Here is a 25,121-nt window from a genome sequence, read left to right on the forward strand (position 1 = left end):
CACTATTTCCCAGCAACGTTCACCGAGTATTATATACGAACCTCAAAAAATTACACCATCAGATTGCAGTTCGTCATCTACACGAGTCCGCTTCATTCCCCATAAATCCTCCGTTTAGCCCCTTCATTTTTCAATCGAATCCAATCCCACCGCACAAACTTGTTTCCTTTTTATCTCTCTTCCGTTTTTCTTTCTTTATTCCTTCCTTTTTCAGACAATTTCACACCATCACAGTCCGTAATCTGGTTCATTCGCAGTGCGTTTCGTCACTCTAAGTTATTAACCTCGATAATTGGTTTGTTTCACACAGTGATCGAACGTTATTTACTACGCGATGAATACGGTATTTGGAAAAATGTCAAAAATTTTTACAACTCCGGCACTGTTTTCAGTATCATTATATTTCATTTTTTCTTATTTTATTAATCATAATTAGGGGCTCGCCTCTTTTACGGTCGGCGATTATGGGACCGCTATGAGATCGGGATAATCCCGCGTGAGCTCTTTTCCCGAGGGACCGGGATTAGCGCCGTGCGAGTTGAAACAGCGTTGCAAAGGTGGCTGGAAGATACATGAGTCAATCAACATTAGGCAAATAGCTTGACGTTGCGTGAGATTAGAGGGGAGCGAAAAACAAAAAAAAAAAAAAAAAAAAAAAAAATGGAAAGAAAAAATTAGGTGAAACCTATTTATATTCACTCGTTTTAAATTTTCACAATGTTTGTACGTTATTTGTTGTCCTTTTTTCAGATCGTGGTGGTTTTGAAGTTTCATTCGTCGAAAGTTTGTCAACGACGATTACGCAACTTTTATTTTTTTAAATTGTAATAAACACAGTTTTGAGAAATTTTCAAACTCACTTTTCGATCACTTATCACGAATTGACACTATTGTTTATCTTCTTTATTTGAAATTTATGCTCTCGCGTTTATTTATCTGTGAAGTTTTAGACTGTGTTAAAACCGTTTAAAATCAGTCCTGATGTTTCCATAAGCGTACAAACTTTCGTCATGACATTTTTGAAGTGATAATTTATTCCACGTTGATTTTGCACACCGTTTTATTAAAGTATAATTTTCGAAACGTCTTATCGTCTCAGAGTTTTAGAGTCAATATCCATCATCGAAGCGTTCATCCACAGCCGAGATCGACTTTTCTTTTCGTCATTTCCATCAAGCTCAAAACGATCGAAAGTTGAGGCTAGTGATAAAAAAGCTGAGAAAACTTTCCAACTGGTAATATATTTCTATAATTGAAAGCCGAAGGAGATTTTCGGCACGGAATAAATAATCGGCGAGAAGAAAGAATAAAGAAGTGAATTCCACTGAGAAATGGACGAGCGTCGCAATAAAATCCTAGCGACGATCGGGTGCGGGGAAATTATAAAGACAAAAGAAACGGAAAAGAGGCATGGAAAAGGAAAAGGTATAATAGAAGTGCGAAAAGGATCGAAATACAGCCGGTGAACCGGTTGACGAGTTTTTTTTTTTTTTTCCGCTCTTATCTTCGTCGAAAAACTTTTTTTTTATCTCGAGTGATGGAACGAACGTAAAGAAGAAAGCGATCGGAAAAAGAATAACTTTGAAAAGTTTTGAGTAACTTTGCAAACGAGGAGTAGAAGATAGAAATAAATGAGAGACAAAGAGAGCTAGAGAGAGAGAGAGAGAGAGGGAGAGAGAGATTAAAATGGTTGAACTTGAAGTATGTTTTAAATTTCCTTTTCTCCCGCAAGTTCTCGTCGACTTTGGGGTGAGCGGGTTCGCTTTAAGCCGAGCCAAACTGAAGTTTGAAGTAATAAGAGAAGATTGAAAGTGCGTAGAAGGAGAAGAGTAGCGAAACAACAAGTTCCCGCGTGTCCCGAGGGCATCGCGCGTATCAACCGAGCTTTGTTTTCTTGCAAGAAAATAATCGAGCAAAGAAGAATAAAATTTAAAAAAAAAAACAAAAAAAAAAAAACAAAAAATTAAAGTCCAATTGCCTGTCGAAAATCAATTTATCCAAAGGTGACGTGACGGCGGTTTAAATACCGGGCGAGGATTTTAGCGCGGAACTTTTGTCGTTGGTGGGAAGTCTAATTGAGGCGGTTCGAGGGTTTCCGGTTTCCGTCGAGTCGAGGCGTCGCCGCTCAGGGCTAGTCGGGGGTGCAGCCGACGTCTGCGGAGCCAACTGGACCAGAGCACCGGAGTCCTGGAGTGGCACTGTCTGCCGAATCCCCCGAACCCTGCTGCCTAGTCACGCTGGCGAACCGTCGACCAACCGGTGGGGGTGGATGAGAAAGGGAGGCGGAAAGGGGGCGCCTGCGCCATAGAAGCTCGTCGCGTGTTCCACCCGTGATCTATGATCTCGATGCGCTCTCGCGTCGATCTACGAGCCACTGATCGAGCCGATCGTTCCGTCTGATTGCAACGGTTTAACCCTTTTCCTTTCCCCTTTCACCTTTTCTTTGCAGATTTTTGATCGTTTAAATAAATTTTTCGGTAACGAATGCAGAGCTTTTTCGTGCCACGTGGTCTCTGAGGTATATCTAAGTTTTTAAAAAATGTCAAATTTATTTGCTATTTGGTTATTTAAAACATAGCACGTGTAAACTGATAATCGAAATTCGTACTTTTTCACGACAAAAAGCATTGTGACAGATTAACTCTTTTCCTTTCACCTCTTCTTTGCAGATTTTTGTTCGTTTAAATAATTTTTCGGTAACGAATGCAGAGCTTTTTCGTGCCACGTGGTCTCTGAAGTATTTCTAAGTTTTTAAAAAATATCAAATTTATTTGCTTACTTAATTATTTCAAATACAGCACGTGTAAACTGATAATCGAAATTCGTAATTTTCCACGACAAAAAGAATTGTCACAGTTTAACCCTTTCGTGAACGTTGGGACGCTCACCTTGCAGATTTTTGTTCTTTGTACTAAAATTTCAGAATCTACATTTTTTTGTTGAACAAAGTCTAGTCGCGTTTTGTCTAAGACTACAAATGAAAACATAACAATTTTAAGAAGTTTATAATAATTAAAAGTGAAAAGCTATCTCCCTAATGGAAATCTATGTAATAACGAAAAAATGGCGCAACGGCGTGACAAAATCTATTATTAGATATCCATCTATTTATTCACCAACAAACTACGATAACTGCTTGGACAGCAATAAATAAACGTAAAAGGTGAGTGAAAACAAAAGGCTTTCATAATATTTTCATAATATTGCAACATGTTCATCATATAGCATCAACTTTTCTGCCTACTTATACGCCTTTGAAACTTTCCACATTTTCGGTTCGATAAAAAATAGCGGCCAAAGTGGAAGCGATTGATCCGTTTTATAGAGACTCAAATTATTCCCATTCATTGTTGCGTCATTACTATGATCGAGATTTTCGTTACAGACATCAAGAGTTGATTCCAATAATACATAGATGGATTTTGGAGCGCAGCTGAGCGTGACGAGTGAAACTAGGCAGTCGTAGATAATATTTACGGAATTCGTTGACAGGCTTTGATCAGGTGGGATTGGAATTTCTGTTACCGTTTGATATTTTAATTTTTTTCACATTACTTTGTTTCTTTTATTCACAGGCCTCCGAGTGTATGTATAATATTTAGGCGAGAGGGTGGCAAGACTCGTTGGAACAGCCTCCAAGGATATCCACTCGAAGGAGTTCCAATAGAGGAGCAAAAGTTTCGCGGGAGTGAATTTGGCGAACACATCGAGTAAAATATACCTACGCGATCTATGCCGGCGCTTCGATCTTTTCCCCGCTTGTCGGCTCTCCTTGTATGATACTTGTTGTCACGGTTATGAGGAAGGAACATTCCACGGAGACGTTAATTCACGCCCGAAGTAGAGAATCCGTGGGAAAAACGGCCCCTGATTTCCCGAACACAAGTTTCAGTGTATAGGCGGACACTCTCTCACCCTCGTTAGCAGCCCACCCTTCAACCTCCGTCCTAAATTACTCCGAAACTCCGGACATAATCGTCACATCGTGCCACTTTGCCCATGATCCCCGAATAAATGTACACCATGTCTCACCGGAAGTTCCCCCGAGTCCTTTATCATTTCAATTTTACGCCTCGATGTTCTTTTATATTTCTCCTTTCTCCTTTCGTTCGTCGCGAAAAATCAACCGCCTGAATTTTCGACCCCTCCATGTTTTTTTCGTGCTGTCTTAATCGCTCCGAATCAAAAATTAAGTAGCATTTCAAAAACACTCGACGATTAGTACTGTAGAAAAATTCATCAGGACTTTAGTGTCATTCGATTTCCTCAAAGCAGAACCAGACGTGAGAAAATTGAAGCCGCATTTTTTGCTTTTGCGATTCTTATTCAAATTTTACCAGTTTTAAGTTACAGGGAACCGAATTAATCTTACGTAAAGCTGTTGAAAGACCTCGTAATATTTATCTATAGGTATGAATTTTGAGAGATTACAGGGACAGAGGAAGAAAACATGTATCAAAAGTAACGATAATCTTAATTTTTTATTTCACATGGTTGCCCTCGTTTTAACATTTCTCGCATAGACGCGAGATTATATTTTCATTCGGTCACTGAGATTCGAATTCGCTGGTAAATTTAGCGCGATAAAGAATTTAAACCAAACATTATCGATTAGCCTTGACATTCAACGACACTGAATTCTAAATCAGGAAGTATCACGAAAATTGCGCATCCTTTGTATCAACAAGATGACGAGTAATCGAGTACGATTAACTCGTAGCTGAGTTTGAAAAAATAAATTTTCTCCCGACAACAGCCGAAAATAAATTCAGTTCGCAGGTATGGAAAATTTTCAATACACAAAAAATGAAGTGTTTTATGATTTCAATTTCTTGTCTTCAATCATTCACCCGTGCAATCGAATTCCTTCTTTTACGCCTCCACTTTTTGTAACTTCCCTCGATTCTCTGTTTTCAGAGGAACGAGGAAATTGTTGTAATCACCCCGGGAATGAGAAATAGAGTTTTCTTTAGATCTCCACGGTTTGAAGTTTATACAATCACTTCCAATCATTTTCAGATGGATGTCTCTGTGTGTGTGTGCATGTATGTATACATGTGTGATCAATTTTTTGAAGTGGCTTTTCCAAATTTAGAGCACATTAGATTTTGGCTTTGATCGATTTGGTACTTTTTCAGCTATTCAAGTAACAAAATTCCAAAATATCAAATGAAAATGTTCGATATCCTGAAAACAGACGATGGATTTGAATGAGACTTGGTACAGTGAGCTTTTTTGGGTCGCTAATCACGAATCTAAGGTTGGATTTACAAAATTTAAATTTGGCTTATTCGATAGGCTGAAAAAAAAACTAAAAAAAATTTGGATTTTGATGAAAATTTTTACTGGTCGGTTTGTTAGTTAGCTATTCACGAATCCGAAGTCAGATTTGAAAGTCCAAAATGGCGATGCCATATGGCGTCGAAAAAATCTGCAAATATTCCGATTTTGGTATAAATTTGTTAGCAGAAGTTTTTGGGGTCACAGATAACAAATCCAAGGTCAGACTTCCAAAATTTGTAACAGTGGATCGATTACAGTGGTTCAAAATAAAAAAAAATCATCGTATTATCACGTAATACGGTGTTCGAGAGTCTTAAAATCGTTGATCAAAAATCTAAATTTGTAGTTCGAAATTCGAATTGGACGTTATTCCTTTTTGTCTCCATGAACTTGGGGAACATGCAGTGTGAGAACGGGGAAATTCGAGAGCTGGCTCATGGCCAGCCTAAAGCCGTTTGTTCTTCGGTTCAACGTCTCTTTTGCTAAGTACGAAAGTACGATCACTTTCTGTCGTGATAAAATCTCGCGTGGGTGTCTCGATTCTGTCCGACGAATTCGTGGACGGTCATCGAGCGTGCGAGGAGCTTTTACCAACAACTAGTAAATGGAATCGGAACTGCGCGAGCAGCGAAATGACAAGGGAGGCTCTCGGAACGATCCGAAATTTAAATCCAACGCGTTGTTTTTTTTTTTTTTTTCTTTTTCCAAGCCTCAAGGGACGCCGTGGCGGCAGTTTTTCGAAGCTTAATGATCGCCGCGTTGATCTCCGGATGTTGGGCTATAGGACGCCGAACTCTCGGGGTGAATTCAGACCACTGGCTATATTCACGGAGGCAGAAAAAACGCGCGTAATCGGCAGCGACCATCCAGCAGTCACGTTCTTATCTCTACGCTTCTCCATTTGAATTCTAACCTCTGTTTTTTTTTTTTTTTTTGCCCCCTCCTTTTTTTCCTCATTATTCTTCGCTTGCATATTGGGTGAGAAATTTATATATATTTGAAATTTATTTCAAGATAAACGCCGCAATCATCACTCAAACCTTGTTACACTGAATTTTCAAGTTTATTATTCAGAGAAAATTTATGGGCTGGAAGAAAATTACGGTATTAATCGTGTCGAAATGTTTCAACGGAATACAATACTTTTGATGAAAGAAACAAAAGAAATTCTCCGCAAATCCTGCAGTTAATTCCAATCATTACCCAAAAAATTACTCGAATGCTCTCTGAAAAAATTCACAAGATAAATTTATTTCTACGTGTGCAATAACCGAGTTTTTTTTTCTAATATCAATTTTTTTCGTCGGACAGCGTTTATCAGAAAAAATTAATCTGCAACATAATGGTCGGTATATTGAAATTTTTTCACGAAACTATGCAGAAAATTTCACGAGGAAAATTTCTACCAGTATTCTTCATCTTCCCTCCTTTAAGCTCCGTTTTATCGGGGGTTTTGTCGGTGTAACTGCGGCTTGTAACCAAGAAGCGCGTCTATCAAGAGACCGACACTCTCCCCACGGTGAAGCTAAAGCTGCGGAGAAAATCAACCGAATTAGGATCGCAGTCCTGCAGGATCCTCGCGGGCGGGAAAAAAAGGTATATGAAAAAAAAAAAAAGAAAAAAAAAAGCCGCCCTACACCCGTCAGCCAATCGTTTGATGCTCGACGTCACGTCGAACCGGATTTACGTCACAGCCAGGACTTTCATCCTTTCCCCGGTTTGTCCGACAGGTTGAAGTACAGGTGTACAAAATCGTGGGTGATCCTCTCCCTCCCAGGATCCGCCGGCAGGACCTCCTCGTCCTCGTGCTCGATCGCGTAGTCGATGTCCGGATCAGTTTCGAGGCTGAAACTGTACGGAACCTCTTCGCCATTCGGGTGGACGAGCTTAGTTGGCAACACGGTTCTTCCGAGGATTTCTCTCAACGTCTGTACAACAGAATCGATGAAAAACGTCGCGTCGTATTAGCCTTTAAAGCTCCGGGAGTTTTATTTTTCTCACAATATTTAGAGGGTTTGGTATAATTACAGATTTGGACAGAGTAAGAATTTTTATTCCCGACTCAATCATAAAGTTAACTTTATTTTAAACTCAAAAACGGGACGAAAGTGGCATATTTTTCACTAAAACACGTTTTGCGGGAAATATGATCAATTTATCATTGTAACAAGGGAATAAAATCGAAGATTATTCCCGCAAGTGGATTTACTACCCAGAATTTTGTTTCCAATTCAACTCTGGCCGAAATATTTATTTAAGAGTCGTTTTTTCCCGCTGATTTGGATGTTCGGGAAATATAAGACCAATTTAAAAGTCCCAATTTTCAAATAAATATTGCGGCCAGAGTTGAATCGGAAATAAAATACTGGGCAGTAAACCCACCCGCGGGAATAAACCTCGACTTTATTCCCTTGTTACATAATACACTATAATAACAGCGAAATTTAATTCGAAAAGCTAGATAGATTTACATTTACACATTTTACATTTTTTCATTTGTCGTTTTCTATTTTTTTCTCAGTTATTATTTTTTATGTTCCTTCTAAATTTGTATCAATTTTTTATGCAAATCTGTAAAAGGGGTTCAAACAGTTTGAGAACGCTACTACAGTTTATTTCGGGAGTTGAATAAGAGCACAATATCAATTTAAAATGGATAAAAGAAACCATTTCAGCACTTATGTACCCGTTTTTCTAAAGCATAGCGAATCAATTTTCATACCGAACGTCAAGAAACCGGATAAAATTGGCGTTTACGAATGAAAAGTGATTTTTGTTCCAGAGAAAAAGACTTGCTTTTTTGATCCTTGGAGTCGACCGGGTGACCTTTCAAAAATGTCGCCAACAAAAATTGTCTTCAACTAACTTTTTGTCATCTGCGCAACTTTTTCTCGACCCCCCTCCCTGCATATTTAGGAATTAATCAACCGACTATTGAATTACCTTCGCGAATTGTCGATTTTCCCCTCCTACGTTACCGGCATAAAGCAAAGCCATGCATGCTCTGGTGACGTTGAGGGAAGGGGTAAAAACCTGAAAATTCACGGCGGTAGCTTTTACAGCAATTTTCCGGGTACAGATACACTGAAATATTCGGTAGAGCTTAACAGAGTTAAGCATACGAAATCAATGAACGTGAAGGTAATTCAACAGTCAACGGATTAATTGCTAAATTTACACACTTACTGAAATCAAGACTCGTTATTCTTTTTTTTTTTCAATGGGATACCGTGAATTTCCAAACTCATGGAGGACGTAAGTACTTTGACGTAAGAATCTGAAAATTTTCCGAAGAACGTATTAAATTGAGATAAAAATTGGTCCACACAATATAACGAAAAACAACTTTTTGAAGGTACATTAAAGACATTTTTACACAGTTCAATGTCAAGATTGATATATTTTTCAGAATTCTGATTTTCACAAAAAAAAAAAATCCAAGTCTCTAAGAATTCCGAAAAGAATGGTCTTATTTTCATCAACAAAAAGATCGGTGCTATGATTCTGACGATTTAACAATCAGAAAATTGTGAAATAGATTTGAGTTATTCCTTGTGATATGAGACATTCACAAATTAACAACAAGTTAGTTGAATAACACTAGATGAAAAATAATATGCAAATACAACGAGTTGAAGAGCCGGTTTTGAATCTTTCATCGTCTGTTATTTACGTCAAGAAAAAACTTAGGGTCAAAGAACGAAGAAGGGGAAAAACAATTGTCCCTGAAGCAACCGTCGAGTTTCCATACCGTTTGTTCATCTGTAACTTGGATCTCTGAAAAATTGAGCAAAGATGATACTCCGAGTAAAGATGTAAGTGCATACAAATTTGAAAATAGTCGCACGGGGACTCTCGCTCATTCTAAATTATTAAAAAGAAACACTTACCGTAGCACACAGAGACGCGAATATTATACATACGAATGTATACCGATAGGAGAGAAACGGTATAAATTTACAAAGCGAAAACTTCGAACCCTTCGACGTACATATCGTTTCAGCTCGTGAATAGACAATTTGAACGAAAGAATTTCTCGTTGATAAAAATTTATGCAAGCACATGACGTAGATGATATAAAGAGAGGGGATAAAACGGGACGTATAAATTTTTCGTGCGTCGGTTCCTCGTATAGCTGCTTCCGTTATTTAAATGAGAAAATAATAATAGTCGATTGAATAACAGCTTGCAAGCTTACGAGGGGAGGCCGCCTCGATGTAAGACTCAATATTGAACCAGAAACAGCAGACTTACGACTCGAGATTTTTACTTCTACACCCTCTTTGAGCCGCGAACGCGAGTGGAGGCTTTAACGCTAGGGATGGGCGATGTAGATCGATGTTTTTTTTTTTACGGGGACATCGATGTTTCCGATCGACGTTTTTCAAAATCGATATATCGTCAAGTCGGTAATAAATTAAATTTCTGCATAAACATCCGTCGATACCTTATTATGTGTAAAAAGTAAATAAACGTTTCTAAGTTTGATAATATATCTGTATTTTCTACTAAATTTCTCGCTGTCAGTTGGAACATTTAACTGATTCAATTTACGTAAAATTCTCATATTTTCTACTCACTTTTAACAGTGATGATAATTTGGAATTTGAAATTTTCGCGCTCATTTTTCTTACTACAATTGTAGCTACAATTTTTTACATTTTCGCGCTTCTTTTCACCAAGAATGTTTTCTACCAACATCGCCCATCTCTGTTCAACTCGAATTTCTCCGGTCAATAATTTCGGTTTCAGAGTGTAAACGTAGAACTTAAATTACTTGATCGGCAGTTTGAGACCAGTGTTTGTACAAGCTCCGATAAACCACTCCTTGATGTCTGATTTTTCTGATCAAATCAATCATCTCCTCCTCGGTTCTGGGTATCGGTATTTCCTGTACAATAATAACAAGGGAGGAAAAAAGATATTAAATCAGATAAATGGAATTTTCTAAAACATGGAATCCGAAGGTCGAATATATTCCTACAGTTATAGAGGTTTAATTTTCCAATCGAAAGCTTAAACGCTCTAGCCCATATTTCTCATAACGAAGAGACCATTTGGTTGAATATCGAACATACGATCATAATTCATTGACATTGACTACCAGTGACTTTTCTTGAATTCTTATATCTCGTCAAGTAACTTTCATTGATTTCCACTCATTTCGCACATTAAAACTGATTTCAAATGATTTCCAAACGTTCCAGAGCATTCTCATTTACTGTCGATCGTACAGATTCACTGAAAATCAACGAAAGCAGGTGCTAATTGTAAGATAGAATCGCCTATACATGCAGCGTTGACGAATCGAAACCATTTGCCGTTCCCCACAAAGATCAGAACGATTACCATGATTTCCGAATTTTTTAAGTAATTCCAATGCGATTTCAGTGACTTCGATAAATTCCTGGTAATAACAAAGAACCTTCCATTCGCTTATTACAAATTAATTTTCTTTAAAATTTGAGTCACCAACTCTCGAATATTACACACATGCGACTTTTTCACGTGAAGATCCCTCAATAAATTTCTAAAATAAATGCGAAGGATCATCCTGATTGCCGGACGGAAGCGACGGGCAGGGTTCACCGGACCGGTAGAGAATCCGGCAACGGCTCTTCGGGAATGAGACTTTGTTTAGATCTCCGAAGGGTGGGAGCGTGACGGAGGACCGTCTTCGAACCAATAAACCAGACGGGCCAAGGAGCTCCGCGTCCCTTCGGGCTTCGATGTAGATGGAATGCGTAGGAGCGAGGGAACGGGAGGAGGATTGAACAGGGACGAGACACTTACGTCGGGTTGTCGTTTAGGGGGTGGTTTCCACTTTCCGGCATGGGAGAAGGGCTCCCAGCGAACCCCGAGCGGCCAAAACCCTTCCTTGTACTCCATTTTCCGTTCCAGTTTACCCTGCTTTTTCACCTTTGCCTTTTTCCCTTTTGCGCCCTTTTTCGTCACCGTGTCTCCGGACTCACCTTCTGGGGAAAAAGAATATATAGAAAAATAGAACAAATTTCTGGGTTCATTTGACCTACGGATATATATGGCAGACTGAGGATCTGGGATATTAACACCTGCAGCCTGAGGAAATCTGTAAATCGTGGATAGAGTCGACATTCTCGGCGAAAGGTTAGGGAACGTGAGGAAATTTTACGGAATAATATGACGACGTTGTTCTGTGAGGGAAGAAAATCATGCTTCTTTCCGCTGTTTAATTTTCATTAACGATAATCGAGTCGATTTCTCTAATCTATTGCCGATTATTCGAGGAAAACGGTTGGTGGACTGAATATCGATCATTTTTATCGATTTTACATTGTCGTGCATCTAGTATTTATTGGAATTATTATATTCGTAATCTGTGATAAATATATATTTGAAAATACTGGAATTATATAATTGCTTCATTTAAAACCATTTCTGAATTATTGAATATCTGTCGGATTTTTAACAATTCCGAGTCGATTTGAAACGAAGCTTGGGTATCTGGGCTTTTGTTTATAATTTTAGTATTTTATATTTTCGTCTTTCTAAAAAGGAAGCTTGAGAATATGATGATTTGATAAATACTCAATGCACGGCTACATTCCAATGAAATTACCAAAAAGTACCGATTCTCGCAGGCTAGCCAACCTCCTTCGGCAGCTCGATAGTGTCACGAATGTGTGAAGCATATCGGAAATCACAGGGCGAAAGCTTTCGCAGGAACTGTTCGTACAATGAATTCATGTTTGTTCTTCGTAATCATAACAAAAGAAACGCCGAATACATAAAAGATGTCGAACATTTAAATAACGCTCAAAACCAATTCAACGTACGGACCGAAACCTTGAACATTGTCTAAAATCCCCAGCACGTTCTGCGAAATGGTTGTGCTATATGCATATCAGATACGACCGAGCTGATGGGCCGTTGCAAGAATCCCGATTCCAAGAAGAACCAAAAAAGCTGAGATGAAAATTTCAGATATCCGTGTCATGTCGGGAAGTCGTTTTTTCTTTCGGCACTTCTCCGAATATGATAAAGCCGAAACGTCTTTTTCCGAAGTCATTTTTCCTGTTTCTGTTCACCGCGTTTAGGTACAACGAAAGAAAACACATCCATGCACATGCCTACAATAGAAAAGTGGTAAAAACTCTTGAGTAAGGAAACGCAAACTCGAATATTTCATATTTCGTATTTCGTGGAGTCACGTCTCGAGAACGGATTATTCGGGAGGTGACAGCTCTCTTTCTCCCCAACACAAAGAATATGCTTCGAACAGTTCCACGATATGTACAAACTTTGGAAAACGAAACAGAAACCCCATCTCTGCGCTCTCTACATCTTCTCCTTGGATTCGAAACGGTTCCAGTCACTCGACCGTCTACAGTTGCTATTTTTCTCGCAAAATTGCACCTTCACCTGGATTTTCCGCTGCTTTCTCGGTGTCTTTTGGTGTCTCTTCTGTACTTGGCGCCTCTTCTACTATCGGAGTCGATTCTGGTTCAGGTGGAGTGGAGCTGACTTTTGGTGGATTCTCCGGCTCACCTTGGCCATCATCGACCGCCACGGTATCTTCTTCCTTTCGAAATACAAACAATTACAATTTGATTGTTGAAACAGTTATGCCGCAGCAACGGTGGATCCATCGTCACTTTTAAGCTTGTATAATCCTTAGTCGAAAGTGTTAAGATCCTGTCGTTTGGCCGTGTCAAGAGGCAAGTCAAACAGTTAAACGTTATGTTTACGAGTCCAGATATATCTCTACGTTATTCTTTTTCGTTATTATTATTATTATTGTTATTATTATTACTTCTCGTTCTCCAACTTTATTTCAGGAATCTTTCCTGGACAGCTACTCTCGCGTAAAATATTGCCTTGCGTAAGTTGTTGTCTAGTTTTGAATCGGCGTCGGCGGTCGGTATAAGATGTCGGAAGATTTCACTCGAATTCTAAATAAACTCCGCGAGAAGCTCCGACGTGTTTCAATTCGGTTCAATGTCTCGATTTAACCAGCCGGTACAAACTATAAATCTTCCATATTATATACAGTTTCACTAAACTCCCCTGCTAGGACATTTTAACAGTGTCTGTGGAAACACAAACGCCAGACCAAAACATTGGCAAATGTATCTCTTGTTCATCAATTGAGACTGTGACGTAGTGAGGTCAACTAATTATTACTCAAATTCCAATTGGAACAGCGTCATTTGAGTATAAGTAGAAAATATGACAAAGGTTCTACGGGAAAAAACAAATTTCGTTCGGTTGGAATTTCGTACATTCCGAACCCAAGCTCCGGCGCTTCTGTTGCTTTACATGACTATGGAGCACATCTGGGATTCCCTAACGGTGTTTCCAACTACATACATACTATATTCTCGAAACAGGTTGTTTTGAATACAGATCCGTTACCAACACTTCGCTTATCCAAGATACGAACTTTTCTCTACAATTTTTGTAGGTGGATGGAGATCTCCACTCTGATTGACTGACCTTATCGATCATCGGATTATTTCGTTGCTCTACCTTACTGGCAATTTGCTCTTCCTTGCCACAATTTTCACTCTTATCAGGAAAAATCGCTCGGCATTGTGCTCTGCCTTACCATAGTTTCGACGATCATCGGGTAAAATCCCGCAACTGCATTAGCGACATGAATCCTTCACCAAACAAGATCGATGGATTTTGCCCGATAAAGATTGAAACTATGGTAAGGCAGGTCAAATTGCTATTAAGATAGAGCGACGAAATGATCCGACGATCGATATAATCAGTCAGTCGGAGAGGGGATATCTCCTCATTCTAGAACATTCCATAAAAAGGTTTGTGTCTTGGCTAATAATAAGTGAAGCGTCGATAACGAATCTGTATCCGGTACTGTCACCGCTTATTTGCTAACGATACCTCAGATTCTTCAAAGAGATCATCTCCATGATCCAATGTCCCATTTTCATCCCCCTCCAAAGCGGCAGTGGCGCGCTGAAGACCCTTGCTGATCCTCGCTGTGAGTCGAATCTGGGCCCGTAACCACCATTGCCAGTCCTCGGCTTTTTCACCAACTTTCGTTAGCCAGGCGGTCCACACCCGGAGCTTTTCGGATGGTACGGCGTACAAGCGCGTCATGGCGTCAATGGCCTTCCTGGACAAGTTGAAAGTTCATCTTAAGTTCGTTTGACTGTCATTCACCTCGCCGGTGAGGCCTCTGAACGAGTTACCGATCATACAGATCGTCCTCTTATCAATCAGGCGAAAAAACGTTGCACAGTCGATGAATTCGACGAACGTTGGTTGAAACTTTTTTTTTAGTACATCGGGGCAGCGCGAGATGGAAACTTAGGCTGAATTAACGGCGTGGCCGGAGCGTGTTAAACATAGGTACGTATGGTAATATTCTTGTGAAAATATCGGCGAAGGTTGAACGAGAAACGCGTTACTGTATAGATAGGCGTACGCACAAGATCATATATTTATAGAATGCACCGGCTGACGGAAATTTCGTCAGCCTACATAAGCCAAGGTTGGATCTCTCAACTCTGGATTCAAGATTTCAAGATTAGATACTCTGGCATCGAGCCACTCCACGTGACGTTTGCACATCACTATACTAGCAGGACTAGTTACGTTTAACAATTTTCCACCTTTATTACATCAAGCTGCGAAATCTTCCATTTTATAAGACTTGACGAGCTTACGTAAAAGATTGACAGAAGAGGGAGATAGAGAGACGAGTAAAATAATGCCAACGTACCGATGTAATACCGCATATTTCCAACGCCTGCAAGACAGTCACTTATACATTTACAAGCAAAAACCTTTAACCTGAGAAGAATCAACTCGTACTTTGGTGAAAAAAGAATTTTAAAAAGAAAAGAGCCATCGATCTTGAACTCAATTTCAATCCAATCAACCGCGAACGCTGTTATACGTCTCCTCGTTCAATTATCGCGGTAGAAAAATCGATCCATCACTAATTTTCTCCAAGTTGGAGAAAAATCTGGCGATGAATTTCTCGACAAAGTTGGAGATCAGAACTTCGAACGTTTACAGATATTTTCTGGCGGCCTTTTTTTTTCCTCCGCAAGCTTTTGAGGATTCTGTTGTAGGGTCTGAATACCTATGTGCTTGATATTCCGTACTGCACAGTATCGAGACAAGCACTGCGGGCTTGCAATACTCCGGTATTCAGACATATTTTTCCATTATCGGTCTTGCGGTTACGCGAACGCTGAGAGTATCCGCACCTACATGAGACGTAAAAAATGACGAAAGTTGAAGCATTTTCCTGTTTTAAGGCGGGCGGTACTTGCGTCATTCGACCTACAGACCCACCTACGTGGGTTTTAAGCATGACTGGTTATACACGTACAGTTTCGGTCTAAATTTACCGATTAACTAAACACGAAGACTATTTCAAACGAACCGGAGCTCTTGAATCTATCGAACGTGAGTGCAGCAATGACATTCGTGAGCATCGCTGTTGTTGTTAATATTATTATTACAACCCTGCGGAAGTCGGAATTTAATTTCCAGGGTTGAGTAAACGGTCGATTCGAGACTTCTGCGGACGCGTCGTCTAAAAATACGCGTGAGAATATTGCGAGAAAATAAACACCTACGCGAATCCGGTGTATACATAGAATGTAAAAAGTATACAAGTACGATATAAAATATCAACTTTTTCATTTCATCGTATATTTTTCGTCCATCTAGAAATAGAGAATAGAATTTGAGAAGCACGTATCGGGGCGGGGGAAAAACACTCGCGGGAGCTTAAAGAAAAATGTGAAAATATACGTATTCCTGTTTCTCTATTTTTAATGTCGCAAGCAGGGAAACAAATCACCGTTTACTTCGATCGAAGGTACATATATGAAAGAAGCGGCGTTCTTTCCTTCGCCAAAGGTTCGTGAAAAGCCACGAGACTCTCCTTTTCTCCATCCCTACGTTTTCTCTACACGTCAAGCCCAACTTTTTCCAATCGTCCTTTACCTTCGGAAAGAATTCTAAAACTGCATTTAGCCCAGGGCCGCCTGTCCGTCTGTCTGTTCGTTTCACGGGTCTCGCTTTCAAGCCCCTCAGTTTACTTGGCCCTGCGTCTGTTGTCATTACGCAGGCTTAACAGAGCCTCGCATCATCTCGTCAATTTGCCTAATTCCTACGCACCGTATTCCGAATAGCTACGTTACCACGGTATAATCAAAATATCCTGAATTCCGGAGCACAGAGGCCTGGCGAAAACGGGCTTACTGATCTGGCTGAATAATTCTGATTCCCAGTTCCTTTTCCGACTCCGTTAAAACCAGCTTCGTATTTTGCGCCCTTGAATTCTTTTCCGTCTTCTCCTTCGCTTTCGACGACTTCTTAGCTTTTCCCTTCGCGTCCCCCATTTTGCAAGTCTGATTTCTCTCGCTGCTGTTTCAGCTGCCTGGAAAAAAGTATCGGGTGCAAAATTAGACGCATCGTGTGAAATTTCAATTCGGTTTTACAATTTTTATAAACAAAAACGATGGCCAAGTCGAGTGTCAACGTGTGAGTAAACGTTCTTTATTGCAAAAATGTGCCGAGCCGATGATTCTGAACCACCGGGATGAGTTTCGGAATTTTTAGACGTCGTTTATAGGATTCCGAAACTTATTTCTACACTCAATTCGTGCATATACAACTGTGAGTATGCTCAAAGTACTTGCTGTTAGTTTTCGCGAGTGGTTTTCGCAATACATGTATATATGTAATATACCACAGACTTGAGACGTAATAATACGTAACTCATTTTCGACGTATGTATCGCAATATTATTATTTCTTGAGTGCGAGCTTTACAATTTTCAAAACATACCTACATTTTCAAGTATACCGACTACCATCAAAAAGTGATGACTTTATCTCCGATGAAGCAGAAAAAATTTATCACCGTAACTAACTTTCCATCTCGATTTGCTTATGTGAAAAAATTCCGCTTTCGCACTGATAATTAAGGGCTTCGTATAACGAATGAATCAAAACATCTCTCACGTATTTGTCTATATGCATATATGGTTAAAATTTTTGAAAAGTTTTTTGGGTCAAATGGTGCATCCGAATTTTTTCAGGCGATGTTAATATTCCACGTTCACACGGTTCGATTCCGAAAACCTTTTTCGATCAGTCGATGACATTTTTCAATTTCTGAAAATCCGGATCCGAGATAGGTTTTCTACCCTGCAATTGGAACGACGACAGAATTTCATTCGTAATATTTCAAGGTTCTATCTGACGATGCGGTGCAAAACGATGGCGTAAACTGCTTGCGATATTGCAATGTTGCAAAAAAAAAAAAAAAAAAAAAAAAAACGAGGGAATCGCCAGAACAGAAGATACTTTATGGGTCGCGACCCTCGGTTTACGGTGGCTCGGCGCTTATTCTAACCCCGAAAAGTTTTCGGCATGCAGACGGAGAACCTCGAGAAAGGTGAATATAGGCACCGTGTAACGTTTAACGCTGAGCATAGCATACCGACCCCTGTCAGAGATGTTCTTTGAGGCGGTCAGCTTTGTTGTTGCGCTGCTGTTGCCGTCTATTTTTTTTCTTTCTCTAAATATATAATATCCCTGAAACGAAGAATGGGCAACGAGGTTACGTGCGGAGCATAGAAAAGCTCACCTTTTCGCCGTTTTCCCTCACTCGAACAATAAGCGTTGCAGGTTACCTTGCATCGAGTTGCGAAACTTTCTTACACCTCCGAGAAATAACAAGACCGTTGGTATCGTTACGATGGATTTGTAAAAATTTTCAAATTTATTTTTCTTCCTTTGACATCGCCAAAACTCAATTTGTCTCTTGCGGTTTATTTGATTTTGAATTTGGAAACTTTTTAAATTCAGACCGTCGAAAATCGCCTGCCGAAAATTTTGTCGAGCGAAATAAACGAACCGCGTTTTCTTCGCCGTCTCTGACTCTCGCATCTATTCACGTACATTCTTACATACGTACATCGAAGTACTGATCAACTTTTATCTTACATATATTAACCCTTCGAGTCACAATAGTAAGTATTGCTCAACACCTATTTTATATACTTTTTTTTCATGTTTATTTAGAGCAATTTTCAACTTGTTTCTTTGCGGATTTTTTCGGAGTAATTATTCCGATATAACGTAAATTATTGTTGTTAGAAAAAAGTTGATTGAAAAAAATCGTGAAAATTGAAAAAAATGGTGCAATCCTGAGAAAGTTACCTCTTTACACATGTACATGTTTTACATAAATCATAAGTTTTTGGGGTCGTTGTTTACGAATCTGAAATCAGATTTTGAAAATTCAGTACGGTGAACCCCATCAGTGATCCAAAAAACCCCTCCAAGAGTTTTTCGACCGTATTCGATCAAATTTGAAATTTTTATCCACCATATTGGATCTAATATCTTGAATTTTTGAAGTCTGATATCTCAGCTTTGTAATCAGCGACCCCGAAACCCAGTGCATAAAGTTTTTGTGACCGTATTTGATTAAATTTGAAATTTTTGTCCGCCATGTTGGATCCGCCGTCTTGAATTTTTTAAATCTGACTTCAGACTCGTAATCAGCGTCCCCAAAAACCACAGAATACAATCTTGTTATAAATTCGTTGATAAACCGGCGACGCAACTCCGCGTCGATCGGCCGATAGCTTTCAAATCTCCCGCTCTTTCCTCTCCGAGTTTTAGCTTGCGAGGGTTCTCGAGAGCTGGCTTCGGGCACTACTCTTCGCAATTATAAACTATCCTCCTATCCAAGGCATGTTGTATATAATATGAGTACACTATGCAGAAGAGCCAAGAGCAGAAAGAATCACTTAGACACCGCGGGCATCTTACTCACCGTGATGAGCGTAATAATAGCCAACAGTGAAAATAACCGACAGGGCTGTATCCCGGCGGAAAATCACCTGCGCAATTTTCACCCTGATTCCCGCAAATCGTTTGCAATTATTTACAACCCTCGTCCTTTCCCAGCTACCGCAAGCTCCTAGTTCTTTACGGAGTCTTCGATCCGACTCAAAGTGTTGAAGCTTGTAGAGCGTTTCTTTACCTCCCGCCGAGCTTCGAGGTTTGCTGAGTGCCGCGAGGGATTGATTTCTGTCGCTCTTTCGATTCGCGAAAATTAACCGGATTTTGAGACTGCAGGACTCTCTCTCTCTCTCTTTCTATTTGCCTCCCTCTTTTTTTTTTCTCTTTCTCTTCAACTCTCCGAGGCTAGACGGCACACTTTTTTCTTCTGCTTAAAAGTTTTCGTTCCTATTTTCTCCCTCGTTTTTCTTTCTCATTTTCGCCATTCTCTCTCTCTCTCTCTCTGTTTCTCTCTTTGTCGAAATGTCTCAGCTCTGCCACCGTCAAGTCACGAAGTGCAAAGTTTTTAGCTGGAATTGTTTGAGAATAAGAGACACGGAGAGAAAGAAAATAAAGAATCTTTCTTGTGCGATTTTAATGCAACGAAAGAAGTTTAAAAAAAATATAGACTTCGTCGTAATGGTTTCTTTCTAATTTTTGTCATTTTGATTTACGATATCGACAATAACGTGAGAAATGTAGTTCTATTGATAATAATCGTGTGTTCTGAATCGTGCTGCATGAAGTTTATAAAAGAATTTGTCCAAATTATGTTCGTAGCAAAAGAAAATCGCAGGAATCAGACTTGAAACAAGAAAGATTTACAAGAGTTTCTGACTTAAAAATAACGATAGTTTGCCCAAATTTCACTTCAAACAAGGGAAATTTATGTGGACCTTTTTAGTAGCGGATGCGCATCTTGCACGAAAGGTTGCAAATGTGAGCTAAAACGAAAGACAGAGAATAAATTAATATAGCACTCGCTAATATATAACGTGTTCGATACGGTGAATGTTAAATGAGAAACGGAAAGGTGCGCAAGCGTAATTGTGTGTACTTTTCCAAGTTAACATTGAAGACCGAAATTACGGTATTCCGGTAAGTCTTGTGAGTTCGCTTCGTCTCGTCATGTACAAACCACCAGGCAAGGATGAATATTATTACACCCTCAAAAGTGGCGTCTGAAGACAGCTGCTGAGTCCCGTAAAGCCGCACGTACGAGACGATGGATACTGTCACGACGAGAGCAAATTTCAATTAGACTCGGTGTTAAACTTTAGGGAATAATTAAAGGTACAATTATGGAAAAAAGGAGACAATGTAGAAACAAAAATTGCAATTTCGTGGAATACTGGAATGATAAAGAGGAGAAAATAAAGCGTTATTAGTACCGAAACTAACTCGCATCTACATTTCTTTTTTTTTTTTTTTTTGCGAACTCAAGATCTCAGAACTCCGGAGGCATTGAGATTCGGGCAAAAGTGTTTCCGTGGCTAGAGCTTGCGAGCTTTTTCCATGCGATTAGAGACGCGTGTTGCGGCGCTTTGGTCCAAGCGAAAAGTCGAAAATGGGCAAATTTACGTAGAGGCAAAGTGAGGTATGCGAAAATCATAGATTTTGACCTGGCGAACACGAATATGTATGTTAAAAAGTTTTATGGCCATAGGAAAAGGGTTGAAACAATCGATTGAGTGTAAAAATCGCGATAAATCGATACTGGATGAAAATATGAAAAAAGTTTTCAAACAAAAGTTGTAGAGAAAAAAATAGCGCGCAAAAAATTATTCAACTTTTTTTCCTCTAAAATTAATTGGTAAATCATGAGACGCGATTCAAGTCAAAATACCCTTAAAAATGACAAAAATCGTTTGACCGCCACCGAATCGATGGTAGGTGGGCTCGGCTTTCCTTCACCCCAGTTCACCGTATACCTTCTCCTCGGAAAAAATTAAAAATATTCGTGTGTGTTGTATTGTACATTTTATTAAAAACTAGAGATCATCCTTCATGCAAAACATACGACGATATTATCATTCATTGCGATAACTGCGGAAAAATATAGTCTTGGGTGAAAAATAATAACTAATTTCTATAACTGTAACGGGAAAATCAGGCACGTATTAATATTCTTTATGACTGTGGTAACTTGTACTATATTTTCTTGTAACTATTGTGATAATTTAATGTTGTTGAAGTAATAAATCGATGTTATTAAGAACCTATTTAATTGAAGAAATGTTGAAGCGGCGAATTTAATTACCCTGAATAATTACACTTGGAGAAAAAAAAAGACAGTTGTTTGCAGCACAAAAGCATTCCTTTCAAATTCCTTCGTTCAATCTAAAGCAAGAACGCGTTCAAAGTAAGTAAAGTTTTGTTTGATTTCGAAAAATGCAACAAAACCGTTTTCTTCATTCAAGAAAAAGTTTGTTTTTTTCTAAGGAATTCATGGAATTTTATCAATTTGAAAAAAGGGTTGATTCAGATTCGAAAAAGTAGACTCACCTCCAAGAAAAAATACTCTCTTGAATGTATACAGTTACAATTAGTTGTATTGCTGATACGCAAAACCGATTTTTTTACGTCAACTTTTTACGAACAGTTGTGTATTCCAGTGGACATAAATTTCAAAAATTCGCAACTGAAGTTCGACTGATCAGATTTTTTTTAAGGGACGTGTTTTGTCGACAGTTTCAATACCAACCTGAAAAAATATATCGAAGACTTTCCTTTCATTTACGTACATTTTCTAGACCAAAAAGTGCAGCTAAAGTAGTCGAAAAAAGATGCGTGTCAGTTTCATTCTAATTTCTAATTTCATAGGATATTTGAGATTATTTTTCTGTCTGGTGAAATAAATATTCATGTTTCTAAAATGGTCTTAAATGTCGTGAAAAGAAATATAAAAGCTCGGCACCTATCAACGCAAAGTTGTAAGCTCGAAAAACATTACTTATTCACTGTGACTGACATGCGTGTAACTTTTGATATAAGTTCAGAAAAATTCGGGAAAGTGTCAGATATCTTACAAATAGTTCAAAGATAGAGAATCGTGTCAATCAATCATCGAAATATGTTGAAGAAACTTTTTTTACTTAGCTAAACGTAGCTGATTCAATTCTGAAAGGTTTAAAATCAATTTAGGGACCAAACAAAATATAATTATTTTACATTGAATCCGAATTTTTTCAACTGTGTAACAATGCAAAAATTTTGTTATTCCCAACTAATTTTATTTCGATCGATAAGACTTTTCATCGAGTACACTTACGTCATATTTTCTTGTAATCGTAGCGATATTCAAACCGTTTTCGTAATGGTGCTCCACTTTTTAGAATTTTTAGGTGACAACTGTAAAAAAGAAAAGCGTCTGTCTAAAATCAGTAATAAAATCCTATTGTTTACATCTATTTGTCATGTCTCAGAGCTACAACTGAAGAATGAATTATGTATGGATTTTCGACGAAAATGTGAAACTTTATCGTTTAAGAAAAAATGTATTTCAGGTTGAATTATGAAACTGTTTTTCAAATGTATTTCAGGTCGAATTTTGAAACTTTTTTTCAATAACCAGAGAACGGAGAGTTAGAATCGTGTCAATTTTTTCATAACTGTAAAAAAATTTATACACTAAAAAATGATTTTTTTTTAAAGAAAGAATCGATGATTAAAAAAACAGAGTTTAGTATTATAAAATTGGAGAAAATTCTTCCACGTATATTGTGATGTGTTTGATTATCCAGAATCTTTTCAAATTTTTTGGTCGCCTGCTGGGTTTAAAAACCGCAGAAATCGAAAAAACGACTCCTCGAAATCGACGCAGAAAACTGTAATTTTTCAGACATTTTTTATTTTATTTGTTGATTTGAAGCTGTTGAAAAAAATTCAGCGGAGGTAGATTCGCCGTTTTTATCCGGCTAGACCATTTTTCTCGAAATGAGCGAGGCAGAAGAATAAGAAGAATAAAAAGAAAAGAAGAAGATAAAGCGCGAGCGGGAAAAGCGCGGGGGTTGGAGGGCAGGGGATCGTCTTAGTAGATACCTAGTGAAAAACGAGAATGGAAACCGGTCTAGGAGGCCAGAAATAACCAAGGGGTCGAGACATTCACTCTGGGACGGGCGGCCAACCGGCCCGGACGAAACGCGGTGCGTCCCACCCTGGAAATCAAATTTGAATAACCGTTTTCCTCCGTTTCGTTCTTTGGTATTCTTTCGTCTCGTTCAAAATTTTTTTTTCTTCTTCTTCTTCTTTTTTTTTTTCGTCGCAAAATTTCACTCCCGTCACTCGTCAATTTACGTATTCTCATCGTCTCGCAAAGTTTCTTCGATTATCTTACAACGCACTGGCCTTCTAATTCCCCCTTCTCATCGTTCATTCGATCCATTCTTCATATTATTGTGTTCGCTTATTGTTCGTTAAATTATCCCAGTATGGTTTGTGTCTCTAACAAGTGCTAATATATACGATCTACCGAAAATAAGAAAAAAAAAAAAAAAAAACACGGCACCGTCAACTAATAATCGGTAATAATCCGAATCTGCAACCGCGATTGCTAACCGAACAACCCAAGGCTCAAGGATTTATCTTCAGGACCTTCTGCGTCAAGGATACACGTGGATATCACAGTGAAATCGTGCGACAGCTGCGGTGTTTGTTATCAATGCTTTCTTTATTTATTATTTATTTTTCGTCATTTGATCTCCGCCAAAAATTCGCGTTCAGCGAAATATTGACGTATAATAAAATTTAAATCCAATTTTCTTTACATCTAATCAAGAGCATTAAACACGCTACCATTTGGTGTATACAGCTATCATGAAATATGTTTTTTATACTCTTTTTCACTCCCCCTCCTTGCGGGTCGGTAGGTATAATTTTAAGTGTTAGATAATCGTAATCTGCATCGGCATCTTCCACGTTACACTTACCTACACCACCAAGGCAATCTGTACGAAAATGGCTCGTGCAACTCTCGTCTCATCTCGTCTCGTCTCGTCTCGTCTCTCGGTCGCAAGTATCGTGCTCTAATATAGCCTGCCGAATCCTCCGCTACTTCTGCGTCCCGGTGTCCAATTACTTGACCGTTCCCATTCCTTTATTCGTATCTCATATATATATTTTTTTCCTTTTTTATTCGTCTAGTTTTTATTTTTTTTTTTTTTGCACATTGTGTTTTTTTTTTTTTTTTTTTGAATCCCCGTTTTTGGATTCCTCCCTCAAATCGTTCTCCTAGAACTTATCCCTGAACCGTGTCTAAACCGGGAAGATAAGTTTAACAGAGAAATTAAAAAAAAATCCCACGTCAACGGCGAAGAAGAGACGGGAAAAATAAAATAAATAAAAAATGTAATAAGTCCACACCGTGCGGTACGACGTTAAAATATCTCGGTGACCGGTGACCGGTGACGGAAATACTCGAGAGTTTAAAGGAGAAAATTTATGCGGTGTATTCAAGTCGTAGGAAGAGAAACGTAAAGAGAAATAAATAAATCGTGAAAAGACGTGAAAATAAAGTGAGAAATATGTAATAATTTAATCAGTAATCAATCACGCTCACCGGTTGGTTAATACTCGCGACCCTGTTCAAGGATCGACTCTCCCTGACTAAATTCGAGACCCGTGTAAAATATACCTATACATAGACGTGTATACGTCATATACGTAGATGTATATACGCTTGTTAATATACGTTTACCGTACGCAGTGATACCGACTACGTTATTATATAACGCTTATGGAATTTGTTTTAATGCGTTTCTCTTATTGTCCTTATTAATATCCTTCGCCTTACTTTAATCCAACCGCCTGAATGGGGCTGAAAATGCCTCAAGATATAACACGGTGCTTGAATCATCCCCCCTCCCTTCATCCGAATCTAAGGACGGATTTTCAATTATCCCTCTGAGCAACGTTATCCTTTGGTTTAGTCGATGTATTATTGCACGGTTTCATAATTAACCAGTTGTTATTTATCGGGTTCAATGAACGAAAGGCTTCGAATTTTTACCGGGC

At 38.8% G+C, this 25,121-nt stretch overlaps 3 protein-coding genes across 8 annotated transcripts in view; 1 reads left to right on the forward strand and 2 right to left on the reverse strand.

The window, feature by feature from the left end:
- LOC107227174 (5-hydroxytryptamine receptor-like) overlaps positions 1-2,180 on the reverse strand; it is a 54,796-nt gene extending 52,616 nt beyond the window's left edge. The window contains exons 1-3 of one of the 2 annotated variants that reach the window (XM_046730160.1): positions 2,028-2,180; positions 700-1,200; positions 42-561 (exon numbers count right to left, since the gene is read on the reverse strand). The gene's annotated coding sequence lies outside the window, so the exon portion shown is untranslated. Of the gene's footprint in view, positions 1-41; positions 562-699; positions 1,247-2,027 lie in introns of both variants that reach the window. The other variant, XM_046730161.1, reaches the window with a different exon arrangement.
- Positions 2,181-5,935: 3,755 nt separating this feature from the next.
- LOC107227178 lies at positions 5,936-25,024 on the reverse strand. The gene is made up of 7 exons (XM_046730163.1): positions 24,038-25,024; positions 16,513-16,690; positions 14,170-14,404; positions 12,679-12,844; positions 11,077-11,258; positions 10,061-10,174; positions 5,936-7,211 (listed from the first exon to the last, which is right to left on the reverse strand). Exons 2-7 carry the CDS (start codon positions 16,650-16,652, stop codon positions 6,987-6,989), a joined length of 1,062 nt encoding a protein of 353 aa, XP_046586119.1. The 5' UTR covers positions 16,653-16,690; positions 24,038-25,024; the 3' UTR covers positions 5,936-6,986.
- Positions 23,166-25,121, forward strand: part of LOC107227176 (RING finger protein nhl-1) — a 35,967-nt gene continuing 34,011 nt past the window's right edge. For 2 of the 5 annotated variants that reach the window (XR_006902567.1, XM_046730153.1), the window contains exon 1: positions 23,166-23,254. The gene's annotated coding sequence lies outside the window, so the exon portion shown is untranslated. Of the gene's footprint in view, positions 23,313-25,121 lie in introns of all 5 variants that reach the window. The other 3 variants (XM_015668233.2, XM_015668234.2, XR_006902568.1) reach the window with 2 other exon arrangements.

Source organism: Neodiprion lecontei, chromosome 2 (assembly GCF_021901455.1).
Source record: "Neodiprion lecontei isolate iyNeoLeco1 chromosome 2, iyNeoLeco1.1, whole genome shotgun sequence".
NCBI lineage: Eukaryota > Metazoa > Arthropoda > Insecta > Hymenoptera > Diprionidae > Neodiprion > Neodiprion lecontei.

Bases quoted from the DNA above. Each gene is read 5' to 3' on its own strand.
- LOC107227178 (XM_046730163.1), bottom strand. From the start codon at position 16,652: ATGGGGGACGCGAAGGGAAAAGCTAAGAAGTCGTCGAAAGCGAAGGAG. The intron at 12,845-14,169 runs GTATCGTTAGCA...GTATTTCGAAAG, and splicing joins ATCTCTTTGAAGAATCTGAG to GAAGAAGATACCGTGGCGGT. The intron at 11,259-12,678 runs GTGCAATTTTGC...CTTTTTCCCCAG, and splicing joins AGCGGAAAATCCAGGTGAAG to AAGGTGAGTCCGGAGACACG.